This window comes from Setaria italica, chromosome V (assembly GCF_000263155.2).
Source record: "Setaria italica strain Yugu1 chromosome V, Setaria_italica_v2.0, whole genome shotgun sequence".
NCBI classification, from domain to species: domain Eukaryota; kingdom Viridiplantae; phylum Streptophyta; class Magnoliopsida; order Poales; family Poaceae; genus Setaria; species Setaria italica.
Genome location: NC_028454.1, coordinates 23,489,204 through 23,510,319, shown reverse-complemented (window position 1 = coordinate 23,510,319; position 21,116 = coordinate 23,489,204). Strand labels below are relative to the sequence as shown.

Below are 21,116 nucleotides of genomic sequence, written 5' to 3'. Positions count from 1 at the left end.
TCCACCACTTATTGGAAAGGTAATTTTATAAACTTTTCAATAAGGCTATATTTCAGTATGCGTCCTGTTCAGGACGCAGGGGAAAACCTGTAAAGAAGAGGCTGCAACAAGACGATGACAATAAGATACATGAGATGAAGATGACGACAAAGAAAAGGAGCTTCGGCAATGCTTCCAATGAGCGTATATGATTAAATTTAGAAGATGACACTATGAAGCATTGGCACATGAAGACACAGTAGGCAACATTCAACACATGGAGATATTAGAAGCGAACCATGATAAACTAGAAAATATAGATCGAGCTGCATGGACACTTTGAATTCTCGCACAAATGACCGTGGCTACTACATTAACATGAGAAAGGTGATGAGTCTAGCTACATGACCAACCCATTCTTTTTGTTAGTTTCTTTAGAGAGAAATATGAATCATATCACCACCTTTAATTCTAAAACTTGTGGCTAATTTATTTAGGCTAACTTTTTTTTTATTATACCACCATCCTATCATATTATTTTCCACCTTACATTGCATTACATGTTTCATTTTATTTTATTCTTTTGTTAAAATTATTTTTTCACGTAAGCTTTCCTATCAAGCCGGAAAAAAGCGGACTAACATGTGTTGAATCGGCTTGCTGCACCAAGATCGGCCAAACGGGCCCAATTAACCCAGGCGAAGTTTGGCCCGGCCCATATCTTTTGCCCATTTCGCTCTCTGGCCTTCTCTCCTCCCAGCTCTCCCGTTCCCACCGGCCATCGCATCGGGCTTCGTCATCGCCGCCTGCGCCGCCGCCCGTAGCCGCCATGTGGAGGGGCGGCGCCACCGCGGCCTACGCCGCGAGGGCTCTACGCTCTCGCCTCCTCCCTGACCCCATCCACCACCCGGTCGCGTCGCTCGCTCTTATCGCCTCGACGCGTGCCTCCTCGTCCGCACCCTCCGCCGCAGCAGCGAACAACGTCGTTGAAGAAGCAGCGGCGGCGGCGGCTGTATCCGTTTCGCAGCAGGCCGGATCCGTCTCCGACGCGCTGCGGCACTACGGGAGGTGCTACTGGGAGCTCTCCAAAGCCCGCCTCAGGTGCGCGTTTTGCTCCCCCTCTTCCCCATGGATCTATCGTATACTGTTTCTTAAATTGAAAAAAAAAACATGCCTTCGTTTCATGCAATTAGAGTTGTCGCTGGGCATAGGTGCCTTAAATAGGTTTTGTTTCCCTCGATGCAATTTTATTGTATAACCAGTCCTACAACTTCCATTTCTTGAGCCGACCTGGTCCAAGGCCATGATCCATTACCACCCCTCCACCACCCTATGCAACTGTAGGAGATCAAGAATCGCAAGTTCGGCTATGGGACTTTCGTTTTTGTTTCCTTGTGAACATTACCTTGGCGCTTCAAATTGAATCATACTAGTTCAAGGGTATATGCTTTGGTAATTATGTTGAATTCTTATAAAATGTAGAACTTTGAATTTTGTATGCACTTTTTTCGAAGAAACATTTATCTTTGGCACGTGTTGCACAGTTTGGTTTATTAGAATTGAGCAAAAACTTTTATATGTATTCGTGTATATGCCATGTAGAATCCATACTCAGTTTTACACAAACTGGTTGCTAAGTGAGAATTCTGCTTTGAGTGATGCTGGCTAGTGCCTATGTATGCAAACTTAACCATTGTGATGCCTTTTCCTGAGTATATCAGGCTTTAATTATTCTAAGTATGGTAGGAACTTTAGAGGAAAAAAAGACACTTCTTACTTTTGCTGTGAACATTGCTTTCATGTTTAATTCTACTCGAAATGTAATTTCTGCTGATTAGTGTGCATATTGCATTACCTAACTTCTGCTATGTCTGATTCTAGAAATGAAAAAAGAAACCTTTTGTAATGTTCTTTATCTGGATCTGCCCACTGCACCCTTAGAACACCAGAAGCTCCTCTCTGGTTAGAGTGTATAAATGGGATTGAGACAGGGGTTCAGAATTCAATCACAGAACACTTGTCATTGTCCTTGGTTTGAACCAGCTAGCTCAGCACATCAAACCAGAATAATATATCCTAGTTATCAGAAATAAGAAAATGGAATGTCATTTTACTAATTGAGATATTTGGCTGACAGGCAGGCAGGCAAGATGTTTGTGATTTCCCTGAAAAAGTTTTTTATAACCAAGGATTATTTGCTTCACCATTCTGGTTCCATGTGTTGAGTTTCTTTGTTTTGGCTATGTATCACACATGTGGTGTAGATCCTCCTTTTTTAATCAATATATGGCCTTGAATGGCAAATTGGCAATTGTAATCCGTGTACAGACCTTGCTAACATCAGCTATGTTCGTCCCTGTGCTCTATATTCCATGCACGTTGTTACTATCACCTTTTATGTTTGATATATAAGTTGGATTGAGACTGTAAATCAAAACTAAATGAAAGCACAACTGCGATTGTCCATGTTATGTCCAGACATTATGAGTAATTAGCCTCATCTTGCTAAGAAATATGGTTATTCATAATTTTTTCTTGGAAACTGAGGATTTTCCATTCATTGGGACATTTAGGTCCTTGGGAGCCATGGGATTTTCAATTTTAACTTGCCATGAATGGGGGTGTCAAAATTTTTAGTTTACCACCTTTATACTTGTGCAAGAATTGTTGGTTCACCTAGGGCCGGTTTGGTAGGGCTCCAGCTCTGGCTTCTCCTGCGGCTCCAGCTGAAGCCCTACCAAACAGTTTGGTCAAAAACAGCTCCACCCTTGGAGCACTAGAGGAGCCGGAGCCATTTTATATGGAGAAGCCAGAGCCAAAAAAAGTGGCTCCTCCGGCTCCTTCTCATTTTAGGAGGAGCTGGAGCCCTACCAAACTGGCCCCTAATATCTGTAGATAGTGACCTAATATCTGTAGATAGTGTATCTTTATGTAGTAGTGTGTACCTCACTTAGAATAGGTTCAGATAATATTGTGATTCTGAATGCAATTTTGTCTCTTCATTTTGAGACCACTTATAGCTGATGACTGAAGTAGCAATTTCTCCTTTCCTTGCACTTCTTTATCTAATTATCCATCCAAACTTTTATGGTGTTTAGTGCTCTTGTTGTGGCAACTTCGGGGGCTGGCTATGTGCTTGGTAGTGGCAACATCGTGGACATCGCCGGACTTTGTTGCACATGTGCTGGTACAATGATGGTTGCAGCATCTGCAAATACCCTCAACCAGGTAAATCAATAATCATTGTATTTGCACGCATTCAAATCTTTATTTCTTCATGACTCTTCAGCAAATGTTTTCTTAATGTGCCCTCTTTCCCACACATTTATGCCATATCTGGATTTGTAGCTATATGGATAGCCCTGCTTAATATGGTTGTTGGTGTATGGATGTTAGAGTTAAGTCATGATGGTGATAGAATAATGTATTAGTAGTGCTTGTGTGCACTTAGTTCCTGTGAGCACTTGTACCCGTGGGTGGTTCGTGCCTACGTGCACCTTATCACCAATTACTGCTTTAGATGCTCTTATCTACTTAGATGCTCTTTGTGGGTGTGTGGAATGGAAAAGATCCTTTTGGGCCAACAATTGGTATTCAGAGCCTATCTTTCTCACCTACCCTCTCTTCCCTCTCCCGTACCCGGCGCCATCTCTCTCCTGTGCCCATCCATACCCCGGCGGGCCCACCTTCGGCGGCGGCAGTGGCGTACCTTCCCGGCCTAAATCCGGCGGCCAACGGGTCTCCTCCACCGCTTCCCGACTGGATCGAGCGCGGGCCGGCGCGGATTGAGCGGTGTGCGGATGGCGGTGCGGCGCGTGCGAGGACGCGGGCGGAGGCGCTATAGGGGCGGCGGTGTGCAGGCAGCGGGTGGCAGCGCGCGGCGGCTAGGATCAACGGCGCGCGCGGAGGAGGAGCATGCGGTAGGGCGGTGGCGCGTGCGGGTGAATGGGCGGCGACGTGCGGGCGCTGCCGCCGCTGGCTCCTCTTCCTGACGGTTTCCTTCACCTCTCCTTCACCTTCCCCATGGTTGGCTCCAGGAGAGCATCAGTCGTGGGTGGTGCGGGCGGCACCGACGCGCAGGGCGTGGGCCCTGCGGACGCCGCGGCTCTGGTGGTCGGCGCGCCACCGCCAACCAGCGTGGTGCCGGCACTCCCGGCCAGCTCCAGGGGTTCCTCCTGTACCTCTTCCCACCACTCGGCCACAAGCAGTGTGTGGCGCCGCAGGGCGGCGGCCGAGGAGGAGGAGCGGCTTGAGGAGGCGGCGGCGGCGGGCGGAGGTCGGGAGGTAAGAGGACCGGCGGCGCACGGCGATGTTGCGCGACGCCAAGTTGCGGGTGGCGGTTGATGCTCGGGCAGCGCGCACAGCGGCCATAGGGACCGCGGCGGCACGTGCAGCCGAGGTAGCCTGCCTCGCCGCAGAGGAGGCACAGGCGGCAGCATCGGCCGCTACCCAGCGGCGCCTGAAGGCAGACCGGCTGCACGAGGAGGCGGAGGCGACGTGCGAGATGGCGTGGCGTGACCGGGAGGAGCTGAGACGCGCGGTGCAGGGCGCCGGTGCCGAGGCGCAGGGCGACCGACTCAAGCTGGAGGAGGCGGACCGGCGGCGGAACGCTGTGGTGGACTAGTGGGTCTAGGACCTGCGTCGAGGTGCGGACGGCGGGTGTCCTCGGAGCAGGAGGAGCTCCGTCCACGAGTCCGGCCTCGACTCCGACTCCGACTGCAACCTTGACTCCAGGCACCGACCCCCGAGGGTCGTGAAGACCATTATCCGGGAGTCTGTCGGCAGCACGCAGTGGCTGATGTTGACGAAGACCAACTACATGGAGTGGTCCTCGGTGATAAAGGTGAAGCTCCAGGTGCGGGAGATGTGGGACGCGGTCCAGTACGGCGACGTCGACAGCCATGAGGACTGGCGAGTGCTCGAGGCGTTGCTCGCCGTGGTCCCGATGGAGATGGCGGCGAACATCTCGGCGAAGAGGACTGCCAAGGCCGCCTGGGACGCTATCGCTGCGGCCCGAGTTGGCAGCGCCCGCGCCCGCAAGTCCACTCTGCAGAAGCTTCGGCAGGAGTGGGATCATCTTGCTTTCAAGCTGGGCAAGGACGTCGACGACTTCGCCCTCCGCCTCTCCAGCCTGATGCAGCGGTTGGAGTGGTACGGTGACAACGAGATCAACAAGGAGAAAGCAGTTGCGAAGTTCCTGCTCGTTCCGAAGAAGTACTTGCAGCTCGCTATCTCCATCGAGACGCTGCTCGACCTCAGCACTGTTGATCGAGGAGCTGACGGGGCGACTCAAGGCGTTCGACGACCGCGACGAGCCTTCTTCTGGCGGGGAGATCATCATCGGTGGTCAGCTCGACCTCACCGAGGAGAGGTGGCTCACCCACCAGAAGGAGCGGAAACAGGGGGAGTCTTGTTTCTCGACAGGCGGCCGCAAGTGTGGCAAGCCGCGCAAGGCGCCCAAGGCGCGAGGAGGCACCATCGGCGAGTGCGAGGCCGCACGAGACGACACCTGCCACAATTGTCGTGGTAGGACTGGCCACTGGGCCAGGGAGTGCCGCCAGCCAAGGCGCGGTCAGGCCCACGTTGCACAGGTTGCGGAGGAGGAGGAGGAACTGGCTCTGTTCCTGGCTCACAGGACCATCAAGCTTCTTCACGTGGCACCGGCCGTGACAGCTCTCCTCCACCTCGATGAGCCGTGCGCACGTCTCCCTCGGCGACGATATGACCAGGCCTCGGGAGTACTCCGACTTGAACGTCGACATGCGCGGCTCCATCAAGTTCGGCGACTCTTTGGCTGTGGAGATCAAGGGCGTTGGCTCCGTTGTCCTCATCGCCAAGACTGGCGAGCACCGGCTCCTCACCGGTGTCTACTACATTTCCGCGCTAAGGAACTCGATCATTAGCCTCGGGCAACTGGATGAGAACGGTCGCGCGTGGAGATCGACAGTGGAGTGCTCTGCATCTGGGATCGACGCCGCTGCCTCCTCGCCAAGGTGGATAGGGGGAAGAACAACCTCTACGCGGAGGTGGCACAGCTCGGCACTAAGGAGATGGTGCGGGGCAAAATGGTGGATGGCGGCTCAACTTCGACGTACAGCGACTACGCCCATTTCCAGGGAGTTGGGGGAGTGGGCAACTCTTCTTCGCCGAGCGTGCCTACCCCAGTCCTCGGGTTTCCATCGACTATGGCGAGCTCTTCACTGGCGCAGGTGAGTCCTCCACCGACTCCGGCGAGTACTCCGGGCGCGGCGAGCTCTCCATCGCTACCACCACAGCCAGCCACGCCACACACTCCAGCACCGACGGCCACTCCTCCGAGCACTGCTTCGTCAACACCGACTCACGATGAGCCCCGCTTGGTGGAGTTCGCCACTCCGCTCCCTCACGACGAGGATCACGTCGACACGTACTGCGATGGCGAGCCACTGTGGTACCGCACCATGTCGCACATTCTCGGCTACCAGCCGGTGCCGGGACGGGTGCCTCACGACCTCGAGGCCATGCTTCACCTAACGCGCGACGACAGTGAGTCTCGCTCCTTCGCTGAGGCTGAGGGACACGCGGCCTAGCGCGCTGCGATGCAGATGGATGTCGGATAGCAAGTTCGCTCAAGCCCTAGCGAAAAACCCTGTCTTCCATGAAGTGGCTGCTTGGAGGAAGGGAGTCTCAAGGCAACCACATCAACACTCAGGAAGAGTCAAGTTCCAAGAACTCCGAACCAGACTTGGGATGGTTCGTTTGCCATTCAGGACATAGGGGGAGAATGTTAGAGTTAAGTCCTGATGGTGATAGAATAATGTATTAGTAGTGCTTGTGAGCACTTGTACCCGTGGGTGATTTGTACGTGCACCTTATCACCAATTACTGCTTTAGATGCTCTTTAGATGCTTTGCTTAGCTTCTAAGCCACCTACCCATGGTTGGCCTATATGTACCCCAAATAACCCCTTTGTGGGTGTGTGGAATGGAAAAGATCATTTTGGGCCAATAATGGAGACAGTGAACTTTTGCTGTTGTTACTTTAACTGATCCAACACAACTCAGTATTCTCTCTGATCATTTCACACCTACTTTCAGGTGTTCGAGATAAAAAATGATGCTAAAATGAAAAGGACAATGCGGCGGCCCTTGCCATCAGGTCGCATTAGTCCTGCACATGCTGCTATGTGGGCTACGAGTGTTGGAGCTACAGGAACAGCTTTGTTGGCCTGGAAGGTTCGTACTTTCTCTTTGTATTTTATATATGTATATGTATACTTCCTTTTGAAATTGCAGCTACAGAAGTTGGTAGAAAGCTGAAACTGGAACTAAACATGCAAAATTTGGCAAGGTTTGTGCAGGCTAATGGCTTGGCAGCTGGGCTTGCAGCTTCTAATCTTGTTCTGTACGCATTTGTATATACTCCATTGAAGCAAATACACCCAGTTAATACATGGGTAGGAGCAGTTGTTGGTGCCATTCCACCACTTCTGGGGTATGTTACTTGCTGAATATAGTTTGCTGGTATTCTGAAGTGCAGTTTAAAGTAGCTATTTATATTAATTCAATTGAACATATTTTCTGCATTGAAGGGCAAATGCATTCACAGTAATTGGTCAAGGAAAGGTTCTCTCAGTAGCGGTCAAATTTTGATTTCAAACCAACTTGTAACTGGATGAAACACAACCCCTACTAGCTGAACTAGTTTCTCTTGGGTGCTTGGAAGCCTACACAGGGGTAGAGTGAAGTAAGAGTTGCATTTGATATGCTCTCTTGAGAATCTATCTCTTACTTGGCAAGCTGCAAATCATGACTGCGTTAAATTTGATGTCCAGAATGTGAATGACTCCAAAAAAATCTGTACAAAACAGTGACCTTAATCACTCTTTGGACCAATCCTTGATCAATATCCACCCATCCACAACGCCCCACACTGTACATTAGTTCTTGCCAAAGTTTTGTGCAAAACTTGAGCATGTGTAACATTGGCCGCTGTAGAGTATTTTGTTGTTATATGTTGTTGTGCTCCTATTTTATCTGTTTTAATGTGTCAGTAGAACTATCTACATCTTTTACAAGATGCCATAATTTACTGTCTTCTTCTGCACAGGTGGGCAGCAGCTTGTACTGAATTGTCACTAAATGCTATGATTCTCCCTGCCGCATTGTACTATTGGCAAATACCCCATTTTATGGCGCTCGCATACTTATGTCGCAATGATTACCTTGCTGGAGGGTAGGTCACTTGTCTCAGTTCATTACTAGCAGATTTATTTGCAAAGGGTCTTGTTTAGATGAAAACTCTGGTAATGGTTTGTTTCATACATGTGACTGGCTGCTTGATGCAGGTACCGTATGTTTTCTTTTGCTGACCCTACTGGTAAAAGAACTGCGTGGGTATCGCTCAGAAATTGTCTGTACATGCTGCCTTTGGGATTGTTTGCATACAACTGTGAGGATTAATCATATTAAGCTTCTGGTTTTAATTTCGATTTGAGATCTTACTTATATGAAACTACCACATGCAGGGGGCCTCACATCTGAGTGGTTCGGTGTTGAAGCATCACTTCTAACGATGGGCCTTACCATTGGAGCTCTATCGTTTGTGCTGGAACCAAGTCCAAAAACTGCAAGGAGAATGTTCTATGGAAGCCTGCTGTATCTCCCTGCCTTCATGGCTGGACTTCTATTACATCGGCTGCCTAACAAACAAAATGCGCACAACCTGGCTGAGACAAGTGAGCTCGGTGGAGTTCTTTACAGGGCCGATCTGCAGGACAACGAAAGAGCGAGACAGAAACACGAAGACAGGAAACCTTCTCGTGTGCAATCACGCCCTCCAGTCGCCTATGCTTCTGTGGCTCCATTCCCTTTCTTACCAGTACCCATATACGAGTCATGAAAACCTTCTCTGGTTCTTCCTGCAGCACTGGACCTGTAGAAGCAATGTGTTCATGCATTTTTGGCTTCATACATGAATTTTCTGCCGCCAAGGGGGTCCTTGGTCTATCTGTTGTTGAAATTATAGAATAATTTTTATGGGGGTGAGCTCTTTGCGGCCCATCTGAATGTAAAAAAGTGCCGCTGATCCTCTTTCTGATGCCTCGAGTAACACGGTTACCCTGTGCTTTATTTTCTTCCAAATTTGGTTTAACACTAATGACGCGCATTCAAGTTTCATTTAAATGCTGGTGGTCTTCATGTTGACTGCACTTATTGATGGGGCAGAAATGTTACAAACTTATTCTCTTGAATTTTGGTTAGAGTTTCACAAAGGTGCATTCTTATTGTCTTTAGGGCAAGTTGATGGCGCTTATCGTGCTTCTGATTTTATGAAGGAGGTGATTCTTTTAGAGAAGCGATTTTTGTAATTTTATGAAGTGATTCTTTTAGAGAAATTGTTTTTGTAATTGAAAGTGATCCTCTACGGTTCTCTTGATTAAATTTTAAGGAGAGTGATTCTCTGCGATGAGTGAATGAGGTGAAGCTATTTTTTCTTCGGCTCTTGGCTCCTTAGTTTAGTTTAGAGAAAATCAAGTCTAGGATATGAGTCCTTAAACTTCTAAAATAGTTCACTTTAAGTGAGAATCTGGGTGCACAACTGAACCTAGAGCGTATAGAGTGAAGAAATTTAAAATTTTAATGTAAGGATCCAGATTCTTACTTCGAGACCATGCTTTCGGCGTCCCACTACTATTTATAGCTTTTTAAGAAAATGGGAAAAAATTAAATTTTAATTTGAGGGTCCATATTCTAACTTTAAGACCATACTTTCACGTCCCACTACTATTTATACCTTTTCTAAGGAAAATGATTTATTAATAAGTACATATTGGGGTTGAAATTTTAAACAATGAGTAGTTACCTTAGATGTCTAGATATACGAGGTTACAGAATTTTTTTCTTTCAATTAGCTTAAAAGATGGAGACAACTTAGATTAATCTAGGAGGAGCTAGGTAATTTTTCATTAAGAAGAAATAGGCACCTAAATTAAATTTGAGTTATTAAATTCGAGTTATAAGAGCCTCGAACCTGGGTGGTCAGAGTGTACGACCACATCTCCCACTCTAATCAGTTGAACTAGACTCACTTCCTAAAAGATGGAGACAATGCTTGATGTTTGTCCGCAAGGTTTAGATTGAGGTTAGAAGTTAGGGTTGCATGAGAATATGGAGAGTATCATTCGAGTGTATGGAGAGTATCGTTCGAGTGTATGTAAGCTCAATTTTAGTTAGATTTCAAATAGATTATTTTTTGTCACCAAATTTGCATCTCAAGTGAGCCAATTTTAAAAGCGATCAAAATTGCACGATGGGTTTAGGCATGAGTGTTTATGGTTGATCAATTCAATGGTATAACGATAAGAGAATTGGCCTCGGTTGTAGCGGGAATTTACAAGAGGAATGATTGTGATGTCACTGGGCTACAAGTAAAGGAAGACAACTAGCAGACAACAGAAGGTGCGACAAATAATCAGAGTAGTTAGTGTGGGAGTGAGGCAAGCGTGGGGTGTTTGATACATGGATAAATTTTTTGTTCGGTCCACATCGCATATTTGATACCAATTAGAACGACTAAATGTGAACTAATTATAAAACTAATTGCATAAACCGTGACTAATTCGCAAGATGAATCTATTAAGCATAATTAATTCATGATTAGCACATATTTACTATAGCATCACGTGATCAAATCATGAACTAATTAGGCTTAATAGATTCATCTCGCGAATTAATCTTCATTTATACAATTGGTTTTGTAATTAAACTATATTTAATATTTATCTAAATATTTGATATGATAGGGATCCCGTGAATCAAACAAAGATGTTAATGAAGAGGTAGTCAGGTGGAGCCACGTGAGATGGTACATGGCAAAACAAAAGTCCTATAAAAATTAATGGAAAGGATCCGATCTAAACGTTTATGATTTGATCTTTGATTGTTAAAAAATAGAAATAATAAAAAGGTGGCTTTAACGTTAACACCTTCTTGTTAACTTTGCCTGCTCCAGGTTCACGACTACTGGTATCAAAGCCCACAGTGCAATCAACCTTTACCGCCTCTTTTTCTGCCACATGTATTTACTTCTTTGAGTAAAAACAATAAATGACTGAAAAAAAGAGAGAAATTAAGGGTGTGTTTCGTAGCACTCCACTTCAAATTTTTTAGCTCCACTCCACCCGCTCCACTTCACCTCAGCTCCACTTGACCAACTCTAGAAAAATATTAGAGTTATCCACATGTTTGGTAAGAAGCACGGATCCAGCTCAAAAACAGGATGTCTTATTGTGAAAAGTCTATTATATACTCCACTTCACCTCAGCTCCACTTGACCAACTTCAAAAAAATATTGGAGTTATCCACATGTTTGGCAAGAAGCACGGATCGAGCTCAAAAACAGGATGTTTTATTGTGAAAAATCTATTATACACTTGAAAATAGGACATGCGTGTCAGTCTCCTTTTATTTGTCTCCTCTCTCCTTTACCAACATAGGCCAACTTTAGTGCCACCCTGCTATCCGCCCGTACACCGTGATGGGAAGGAGGTCAACAGGAGTTTGTGGACCTCAATCGGTGGCGGCGGGATGCGATTGGGGTAGTGGCCTCAACGATAGGTACTGCCGGAGCAGCCGCAGAAGCAGCTGGGGTCGCCGAGCTTGAACTCCGCAACGGCCAACGCCGCAGTAGACACGGCCGCACTCCCCCGATTCCACGCTGCCCGACCTCACCCCGTCTGTCGCGCCACCGGCACTCTTCCTTCCCTGCTCTCTCCCCCTTCCCTCCGACGAGCCTCGAGCTGCGCTTTGCGGGATGAGGGCGGCGGTGCGGTGGGCCCCGAGCCGCAGGGCTGGGGCGGCCTGAGCGGCGCATCTCGCCTGAGTTCCAGGATCGCGCGTTAGCTCGTGGCAGCGTACCTCTTTCCGTCCCGTCTCGGAGCTTCCGGGCCGGGGACGCACCCCTTGGGGCCATCGCCGCCATCGCATCCCGGAGCTCCAAGGCGCGGCCGTGGGGGGCCACGGTGGCGGGTGGAGATGGTGGCACCCGGCCAGGCTAGGGGTGGCGTGGCCTGGCAGGAGCTGACGGTGCAGTCGTGGCAGCCAAGGCAGGTGGAGGCAGCACTCCCCGGCCAGGCGAAGGGCGAAGCGGCCGAGGTAGAGGAAGGAAACGGCGACAGGAATGGATAGAAAAATTAGAAACGAACCGTTATATTGTGTAATGAGCGATAAATGTGGTTAAATAATCCCTAACTTCACGAGGAAGTCTGAAACGATGTTCTTGGAGCACCCTGCAACTCCAGCGGCAATCTTCAATCTTCTCCAACGCCACCTATGTGACCGACCAACACGCGCTTCGCGTTTGCACCCACCCGTCTCGTCCCTCAAAACCCGTTAAACCCCTTCGAATTTCATTTGATCAGCACCAAATCAAGGCCCCAAAAAAACCCCAAAACAAATTGTTCCCCTCCGGCGCCCACCGAACCCGGCCGCGGCAACCGCCTTCCATGGGATCGCTGCGGGGCGCGGCCGCCCCGCCACCGGCGCCGCGCGCGGGCGACCTGGTGATCACGCAGGTCAGCCTGGGCGGCTTCGACGCCACCGTCACGGCGCGCGACCTCGCCGACTTCCTCGAATCCGAGGTGGGCCAGGTTTGGCGATGCCGCGTCAAGACCTCCTGGACTCCGCCGGACGCCTACCCCGACTTCCTCCTCCCCGCGGTCACCCCCGCCGCCGGCGCCGCCGGGCAGCCGCCGCAGTACGACCGCGTGCCCCCGCACGCCTTCGTTCACTTCGCGCGCCCGGAGGCCGCGCGCCGCGCCGCCGACGCCGCGGGGCGGTCGGAGCTCATCCTCGGCCGGAAGCCCCTCCGGGCCGCCTCCGCCCCGGACAGCTCCATCCGCGCCTCCCGCCGCCGCAATGTCAAGCCATTCCGTTTCACCGACTCGCGGCTCGAGGTCGGGGATCTCCCGGCCCCCGACTCCTTCTTCGCCGCCTGGCGCGGGCCGGACGCCGGGCTCGAGTTCTCCGTCGACCCCTTCGACGGGACCTGCCGGTTCGTCTTTACCCGCGACACCGCCTTCGCGTATCAGGAGTACCGCCAGGCCGCCGTGGTTATGCGCTGCGACATCAAGCTCGAGTTCCCCGTCCGCGACGTCGCAGAGGTCAGGACGTTCCAGCTCGACAGCTCGCTGCTGCTCCGGTTGTCCTCCACGCCTCTCGTCTTCTACCGCACGGCGGATGATGACATCCACGAGTCCGTGCCGTTCGACCTTCTCGACGATGACGACCCGTGGATACGGACCACCGACATCACCCCCAGCGGCGCAATCGGGCGATGCGGGGTGTACAGGGTCACATTCCCGAGGCGGTTCTGGCCAAAGATGGAACACGCGCTGGCGTACATGAGGGAGAGGAGGGTGGAAATCGTGGAGTGTGGTGGCGGGTGGGGATCAAGGCGGGGGCTCTCGGTGCGTGATGAGCCTGAATTTGGGGAGCGAATGCAGGACTTATTCTTCTGCATGCAGCACGCGGAGGGGCTCAAATTTCCGGTGCTGTTTCTCGTGAATGCGCTGGTGCACAAGGGAGTGATAACTCAACACCACCTCACGCCTGAGTTCTTTGGTTTGCTCCAGAGAAGAGAGGATGAGGTGAACGTGGCTGCATTGAGAGAATTTTGGGGGGACAAATTTCCAGTGTTTGATGCATGTCGGAGGCTGAAGAATCTGCAGGATAGGGTTGCCAGGAACCCCAAACTTCTTCGCAACAAGATTGGGCATGAAAACTCAGAAGTGAGGAGGCTGGTGATCACACCCACCAGGGCTTATTGTCTGCCACCAGAAGTGGAGCGCTCTAACCGTGTTATCAGGCATTATCGTGAAGTGGCTGACAGGTTCTTGAGGGTAACTTTTATGGATGAGGGGATGCAGCAACTGAATAGTAATGTGCTGAATTTCTCTGCAGCGCAAATCGTCAAGGATTTGATGTCAAACTCATTCCAGCATAAGACAACAGTGTACAAGCGTGTTAAAACGTTTTTGACAGAGGGTTTTCACATGTGCGGCAGGAAGTACTCATTTCTTGCATTTTCATCGAACCAGCTGAGGGATAGGTCGGCTTGGTTCTTCGCAGAGGACAGAACAAGAACAGTAGAAAGCATAAGGAAATGGATGGGGCGGTTCACAAGTAAGAATGTAGCAAAGCATGCTGCTCGGATGGGGCAGTGCTTCTCATCTACATATGCAACGGTAGTGATGCAGCCAGATGAGGTCAATGAGTGTCTTGAGGATGTTGAACGCAATGGGTATGTTTTCTCTGATGGAATTGGCAAGATTACGCCAGACCTTGCAATGGAAGTTGCTAAGACGCTGCAACTGACAGATAATCCCCCATCCGCTTACCAGATTAGGTATGCAGGGTTCAAGGGCGTTATAGCTGTCTGGCAAGGAGAAAATGATGGTATACGACTTTCCCTGAGGCCAAGCATGCACAAGTTTGAGTCTACCCACACTGTGTTAGAGGTGGTCTCATGGACAAAGTTTCAGCCAGGATTCTTAAACCGCCAGATTATTACATTACTGTCCTCCTTGAATGTCCCGGATGCTATCTTTTCACAAATGCAGGAAGCCATGCTATCTAATCTCAACAATATTTTGTCGGACACTGATGTCGCTTTTGATGTTGTAACCACCTCTTGTGCTGAGCAAGGAAACACCGCGGCACTGATGTTGAGTGCTGGCTTTTCACCTGGAACTGAACCGCACCTGAAAGCAATGCTCTTGGCTATAAGGTCTTCACAGCTATTGGGTCTTTTGGAGAAAACAAGGATTTTTGTGCCAAAGGGAAGGTGGTTGATGGGCTGCCTTGATGAACTTGGGATCCTTGAACAGGGGCAATGCTTTATTCAGGCCTCCTCTCCAATGCTCAATAATTTTCTGGTGAAGCACGGACCAAAATGTTCCTCAGCAAACAAAAATGCAGAGACCATTGTTGGTACTGTTGTAATGGCAAAGAACCCGTGCCTTCATCCAGGGGATGTCCGGATCCTTGAAGCTGTTGATGTGCCTGAACTGCATCACCTTGTTGATTGCTTGGTCTTCCCAAAGAAAGGTGAGAGGCCACACGCCAATGAAGCATCTGGGAGTGATCTTGATGGGGATCTCTACTTTGTGACATGGGATGAAAAGCTTATACCGCCAGGCAAAAAGAGCTGGAACCCTATGGACTACACCCCAGCTGAAGCAAAACAGCTGCCACGCCAAGTATCTCAACATGTAAGCTAAACTATTATTGACATTTAGGCATTTCTTCCCTTAAATATTTGTTCAATGTTTGGATGTCTTCCCTTAAATAATTTCTGATTGACATGTTAGCGTTCATACTGAAACAGTCCCTACCGTACTTGAGCATAAACAGTCATCAAAATTGTACCTTAGTTTCCACCCTGAATCAGGGATTTTATTCTTTCCTACTAATTCCATGCTTGTCTTGACTGGCATGGGAAACCCTAAAGCTCTTGACCTATATGTCTTTATTTGGTTATATTGTCTGCCATTTGATTATGAATCTATCAGATGACATTAGATTTATCTACATTTGTTTAGGGACAACCCAGTCAGCTGCCATCACTTATATATCAGCTTTTCACTGACTGACTCTCATGTACTGGGCAATAGATAGTTGCATGAGTTTGTTTGTATGCTCTGTAATTATTGTCTCGTCTTAGTATGCATCATGCAAGATCAAACTTGTTATTCTTACTATAACAATTGTTGTAGTTAATGTGCTTTACATGTAGCTTTAACCTTTCTTTTTAATGTAGCACAGAATACACGTGTAATCTGCAGGAACTTCATAAATATCAACGATATTATTGATCCAAGTTAAAAATAGTTTGGTTCCAAAAGGTCACTTGTTTTTGACTGGAAGGAGTGCTTACTGTTCTGTGTGTATTAGGTAGGGGCTAAAGGCTTGACAAATTCTGATGGTCCAGATTATGGAGCTTGCAAGCCTAAGATGTTGAGCTGGATTTCAGTGTTATTTTCTTTGATTCTTGGATGATTATAGCTATAGGGCGCAATCAAACATTTAGCTGGATTTGATCCAGACCATGGATCCTGCAAGCCTAATATGTTCAGCTGGATTTCAGTATTATTTTATTTGATTCTTGGATGAGTATAGCTATATATTACAATCAAACATTTTAGCTTACCAAATTTCCGGTATAGCAGCTGTAGATCGATACTTTGTTTGCTTCATTTGGTGTAATCCCTGATGCCAGCAACCAGGTTGTTTTCATCAGTTAAAATTAAAGTCAAGAACTCCTAATCATTAGTTCGTGGCTTATATTTGCTTATAGAATGGCCTAACAGGCACAAATTACTTTTCAGTTCATCATCAATTAGCTGTTCTTTTCTTTTGAAAATTAACCTTGGTGAATGCTTACATTTGATTCGATGCATGTAGCTAATATACACAAATTATGAAGTGCATCTTTATTTCACCTGGTATTTGCAAATAGCTTCTACCTTGGCTTGTATATGAATATTACTTGTTTTACTACAATTTATTAATAAGCTCTTGTAATTTTAACAGGATATTGTTGATTTCTTCTTGAAGAACATGGTAAATGAGAAACTTGGTCCAATAAGCAATGCTCATGTTGTTCATGCTGACACAAGTGAGTATGGAGCAATGGACGAGAAGTGCATTCAGTTGGCAGAGCTAGCAGCAACTGCTGTGGACTTCCCCAAGACAGGCAAAATTGTGTCAATGCCGCCATCCCTTCGACCAAAATTATATCCCGACTTTATGCAAAAGGATGAGGCGATCACCTATAAATCAGATAAGATCCTTGGAAGGCTTTATCGGTCAATCCAAGAAGCCTCCAGCAGTGATCTGGTTCCAGAAGAAACTTGCACTTTAAATGATCTTCCATATGACACAGATATGGAAGTTCCTGGTGCGACAGATTTTCTCTCAAGTGCTTGGCTGTGCAAGTGCTCATATGAAGCGCAGCTGAATGCACTGCTCAATCAATACGGTGTCCGTACTGAAGCAGAGCTTGTGACGGAGCACATATGGTCGCTTCCCAAATACAGTAGCAGGAAGCAGGGGGATATAAAGGAGAGGTTGAAGAACTCATACTCTGCTCTCCGGAAGGAGCTCCGTAGTACTTTTGAAAGCATTGAGACAGACGAAACTGAGATATCTGAGGATGAGAAAAATCGGGTGTATGAGATGAAGGCCTCCGCATGGTACCAGGTTACCTACCACCCCAAATGGGTCCAGAAGTCAAGGGAAATGCTTGGGCCAGACTGCGAGGAAATGCCGGCGCGGCTCAGCTTTGCATGGATCGCAGTGGATTACCTGGCGCGGATAAAGATAAGGTGCCAAGGAGAAGTGAGGTCCAACAGCCAAAGACCTGTCGAGAGACTTGCTGCCTACATTTCTGAGAGCATGTAGACTGCAAAGCTGTTCGCGTGAAGCTCCCTGCAGCGCTAAAGCAAGACCACTCTGCCTTTTTTGCCATGCCATTAAAGCATGCGTCCGTTATAGTCGGTTATCTGGGTTTCATAATGTATCTGTTGGATTTCTTCAAACTCTCTTAGTACCAGGAATGTTTGTGTAGCCCTGTTAAATTCCTCCTTGCCCCTGCTGAAGTGTACACTTGTAGTGGAGTACTATCCTTCGTGATTCTAGCGTGTATCTTCTGCCAGCAGCCGAAGACTACTTGCTAGGTGAATTACTGGCAGATTAGCTGTCGTTGGTTTCATGTGATCAGTTATGGCTTTATGGGCCCCTGAACGTGGTTCTAGTATGGTTTCTGATTTGAATTATGGTTGTCCAAAAGCCATCATATGTGAAATTATTCCCGTCTGAATTCAGGGTTAGCGCAGCTGTATTTGCAGTTTGCAGCCGAATCTTTTGGTACGGCTATGCACCTCTCGTACATTAGCCTGCCTAGCCGTTGGAGCCTAGGCCAATCTCTTAACGTTGTAAAATGCCTTGGCTTGACACAGCCCATAGCTGCATGTAGTCGCAGATATCATGGGCATACAAAGAGACTCGATATCGACAGACGACAGAATTGAAAATGCCCAATAGCAAGAACTCGATATACCCTCCTCAAAAAGACTCGATATACCCTCCTCAAGAATACTGCCAGATGTTAAATTCATTCTGCGGCTCGAGTAGGCTAGCTTGCTAAGAAATAATCCCTCCATTTTAAAACTGAAGGCATAATTTGACATGTTATGGTCTGCAAGACTTATATATGGCACAATTTATGACCATACAGATATGACATGAAAGTACTTTCAAATATGAATCCTATTGTACTAATATTTATATCTCACAATCCAAAAACTTTTAGCCTGACTATTAATTAGTCAAAGATGATGTAGTTTGAATATCGAAATACGTGTGTCATATAAAAAGAAATTGAGTGTGCGCGCTATTCGTTTCGTGGAGAAGTCCTTATTACCCTCTCAAGTTAGTTGATGCCAGTCTTTTTTTGCCCGTGAAACTTATATATTCCCAGCATGTGTCATGATGTCGAGGTGCGGGTTCATGTGGCATGCTTACGTTCAGAGGACATGAGAAAAATTGTGAAAGCAATGCAACGATTACTTCACGACTGAGGACATTGTCGGTAGTACGGTTAAGAGTAGATTTGTGCTAATGTAAATGGGAGACACAAATGACAAGAGTGAAACATCTGTGTATTGCATTGATCTGTTTGTACATATATATATATATACAGGATGAATGGTCATGGTGAAAGGGTGTGTGGCCCTTTCGGTGAGTAACCGCCAATGATAGTTACTGGTGTTGATCACCAATAAATGGTTCACAACACTCCCCCTTGTTCAACTCCATCAATGAGATCAATGTATTGGTTAATTCCTCCAAAAATCATGTGGGAAGATATGAGGAATATACATATGGATATGCCACTAAAACTCCTTCAAAACCTAGTGGGAAAAATAAGAAGAAAATGATATGGCATATGTGGTTATTGCTCAATCACAAACCCATAAAAGTTAACAGAGCAATGCATGTCTTTGATATCCTCTCAAAACCCTTTTCAAGGGAGAAGAGATATGACATGATATATCTTGGATACCTCCTATAAAAATCTCAGTGGGGAAAATAGAAGATATGACATATATTCTTGTATTGATATTGCCTCATTAAAAGCTTTTATACGAGAAACCTTGAGAGGAAAACTCATAAAAAGAAAAGACTACAATATGATGCATGAATAGGTTATAATTCATGAAGAGACTCCCCCTAAATCTTGCAAACCTCAAAGTCATCACATACCAATTCTACAAACACTTTTGAAGTGTGAGAGTTGGTAGAGACTTCGTGAATAAACTTGCAAAGTACTTGCATGTTTAATTTGCAATCCGGTTATTCCTCAAATGTATTACAACAATACATGAGGATAAACCATTTTGTGCACAATATAGTGATATTGTTCACACATAACATGTTTGCATCCAAGCAATACAAGCACCATTATCTTAATAGATAATGGCTATGATTCAATGGAATCATAATTGATCACTCAACGAAGTCATATGTTTTTATATGATGCTTCGGAATGATGTGTGGAAGTAACCATTAGAGTCTATGATGACTCCCATGAGAACTCTACCACAAAGGTATCAGTCTATGATCTGGCATACATTATGGGGGATTAATTGCCCAGTATCTTCATATCTGACTATGATCATATCTCAACTTATCTAACAACAAGTCAATGTCCTTTAGTACCATATAGATATCAATGGATATCCTTCTCCAGCCAAATGGTGTTATTGGAGATGCGCTATTTTAAGGCTAGCAAGTAAGCTGACAAAGTGGATTGGTGAGGGCAGTAAAATTGACTTTTCCAAAAAATTACACAGTATTAGCAACACAACTACGTACCTTTACTATATATTTTAAAGTGAATTTAACATATAACACAGCTATAAATTTTCAAAAGGAAACAGCTGTAAACCACCTTCGTTGTTGCATGAATATCGACACAACTAGTCTGCAAAATCTTGGGATGACATGAAATACAAATATATACTAATGGGGTGTTTCATTTTTTTTGAAGAATAAGATGAGATATCATCATCATACCTCTCATTTTTTTTATTTCATGGGAAAATAGAACTATTTGATTTGACAACACCTGACTCGTTATATGAAAATTGTTGACATATAATTATGGAAGTACTGAAGTACATGATCTGTTTTGATTATTGACCGTTCCATCTACTCCCTCCGTTCCAAATTGTAAGTCATTCCAAGAATCTTGGAGAGTCAAAATATCTCAAGTTTGACCAAATTTATATGATAATATAATAACATTTATGATGTTACCTATATCATTAGATTCTTTATTAATTATATTTTCATAGTATATCTATTTGATGTCATAAATCTTTATATTTTTCTCTATAATTTTGGTCAAACTTGAGATGCTTTGACTCTTCAAGATTCTTGGAATGACTTACAATTTGGGACGGAGGGAGTAGATGAGTTGATTACTCAAACCAAGCACCTCAAATCTAGTTCCACGGTTTGCAAACATAATTTGTAAAGGATTTAAATATTACCGTAATTAATACAGGATAATATATTTTAGCACATGAGCGATGATAGTTCTAATCTAATGTTTAATAAGGTTATATTTTTATTTCTCATGAAAAAGGTTATATTTTGATTCAAATCTGGCATCGTTGTACTGCTAATATTTTTTTACGGAGCTGCTAGCACCCGGACGTCCGATCCGGACGCTAGCATCGGACGCTGCTATGTTTGTTAAATAATAGGCGCAGTGACCGTTGGATTGAGACCCACCAATAACTCATGTCGCACGCAACAGCATCATCGAAACCCCCCACCCTTTTTTGCGCGCATGTGAGTCAAATCGTGCCCCTGTCCAGCAGCAAAATCAGCTGGTACATGTCACATGTCCTTCATGATTCTCACTACTAGAAGTCATCTCTTGTTGCTGCAGAAAATTAGGAGACTAACAATGCAACATCCAGATTGATCGACCACAACATCCAGATTGACCGACTGCAACATGAAACCAAAGTAATCCCAACATGAAAATCACTTGCTGCAACATGAAAAAAACCAACATCCAAAATC

General features: G+C 46.5%; 2 protein-coding genes across 2 annotated transcripts; both read left to right on the top strand.

Moving 5' to 3' along the window:
* The first annotated feature begins 808 nt into the window (after nt 1–808).
* LOC101778955 (protoheme IX farnesyltransferase, mitochondrial) lies at nt 809–9,175 on the top strand. Its single transcript, XM_004968805.2, has 7 exons — nt 809–1,080; nt 3,078–3,207; nt 7,056–7,193; nt 7,319–7,452; nt 8,068–8,193; nt 8,306–8,409; nt 8,486–9,175. The coding sequence occupies exons 1-7, from the start codon at nt 809–811 to the stop codon at nt 8,857–8,859; spliced, it is 1,278 nt and encodes a 425-aa protein (XP_004968862.1). The 3' UTR covers nt 8,860–9,175.
* Nucleotides 9,176–12,463: 3,288 nt separating this feature from the next.
* On the top strand, nt 12,464–17,807 carry LOC101778544 (probable RNA-dependent RNA polymerase SHL2). Its single transcript, XM_004968804.4, has 2 exons — nt 12,464–15,229; nt 16,551–17,807. The coding sequence occupies exons 1-2, from the start codon at nt 12,464–12,466 to the stop codon at nt 17,418–17,420; spliced, it is 3,636 nt and encodes a 1,211-aa protein (XP_004968861.1). The 3' UTR covers nt 17,421–17,807.
* The last annotated feature ends 3,309 nt before the right edge of the window (nt 17,808–21,116 follow it).

What these genes read in the sequence shown, in the direction of transcription:
- LOC101778544 (XM_004968804.4), top strand. Translation starts at nt 12,464, where the DNA reads ATGGGATCGCTGCGGGGCGCGGCCGCCCCGCCACCGGCGCCGCGCGCG. An exon ending in CACGCCAAGTATCTCAACAT is followed by an intron (nt 15,230 to 16,550) that starts GTAAGCTAAACT and finishes TAATTTTAACAG; the next exon opens with GATATTGTTGATTTCTTCTT.
- LOC101778955 (XM_004968805.2), top strand. Translation starts at nt 809, where the DNA reads ATGTGGAGGGGCGGCGCCACCGCGGCCTACGCCGCGAGGGCTCTACGC. An exon ending in CTCTCCAAAGCCCGCCTCAG is followed by an intron (nt 1,081 to 3,077) that starts GTGCGCGTTTTG and finishes TATGGTGTTTAG; the next exon opens with TGCTCTTGTTGTGGCAACTT. An exon ending in AATGATTACCTTGCTGGAGG is followed by an intron (nt 8,194 to 8,305) that starts GTAGGTCACTTG and finishes TGCTTGATGCAG; the next exon opens with GTACCGTATGTTTTCTTTTG.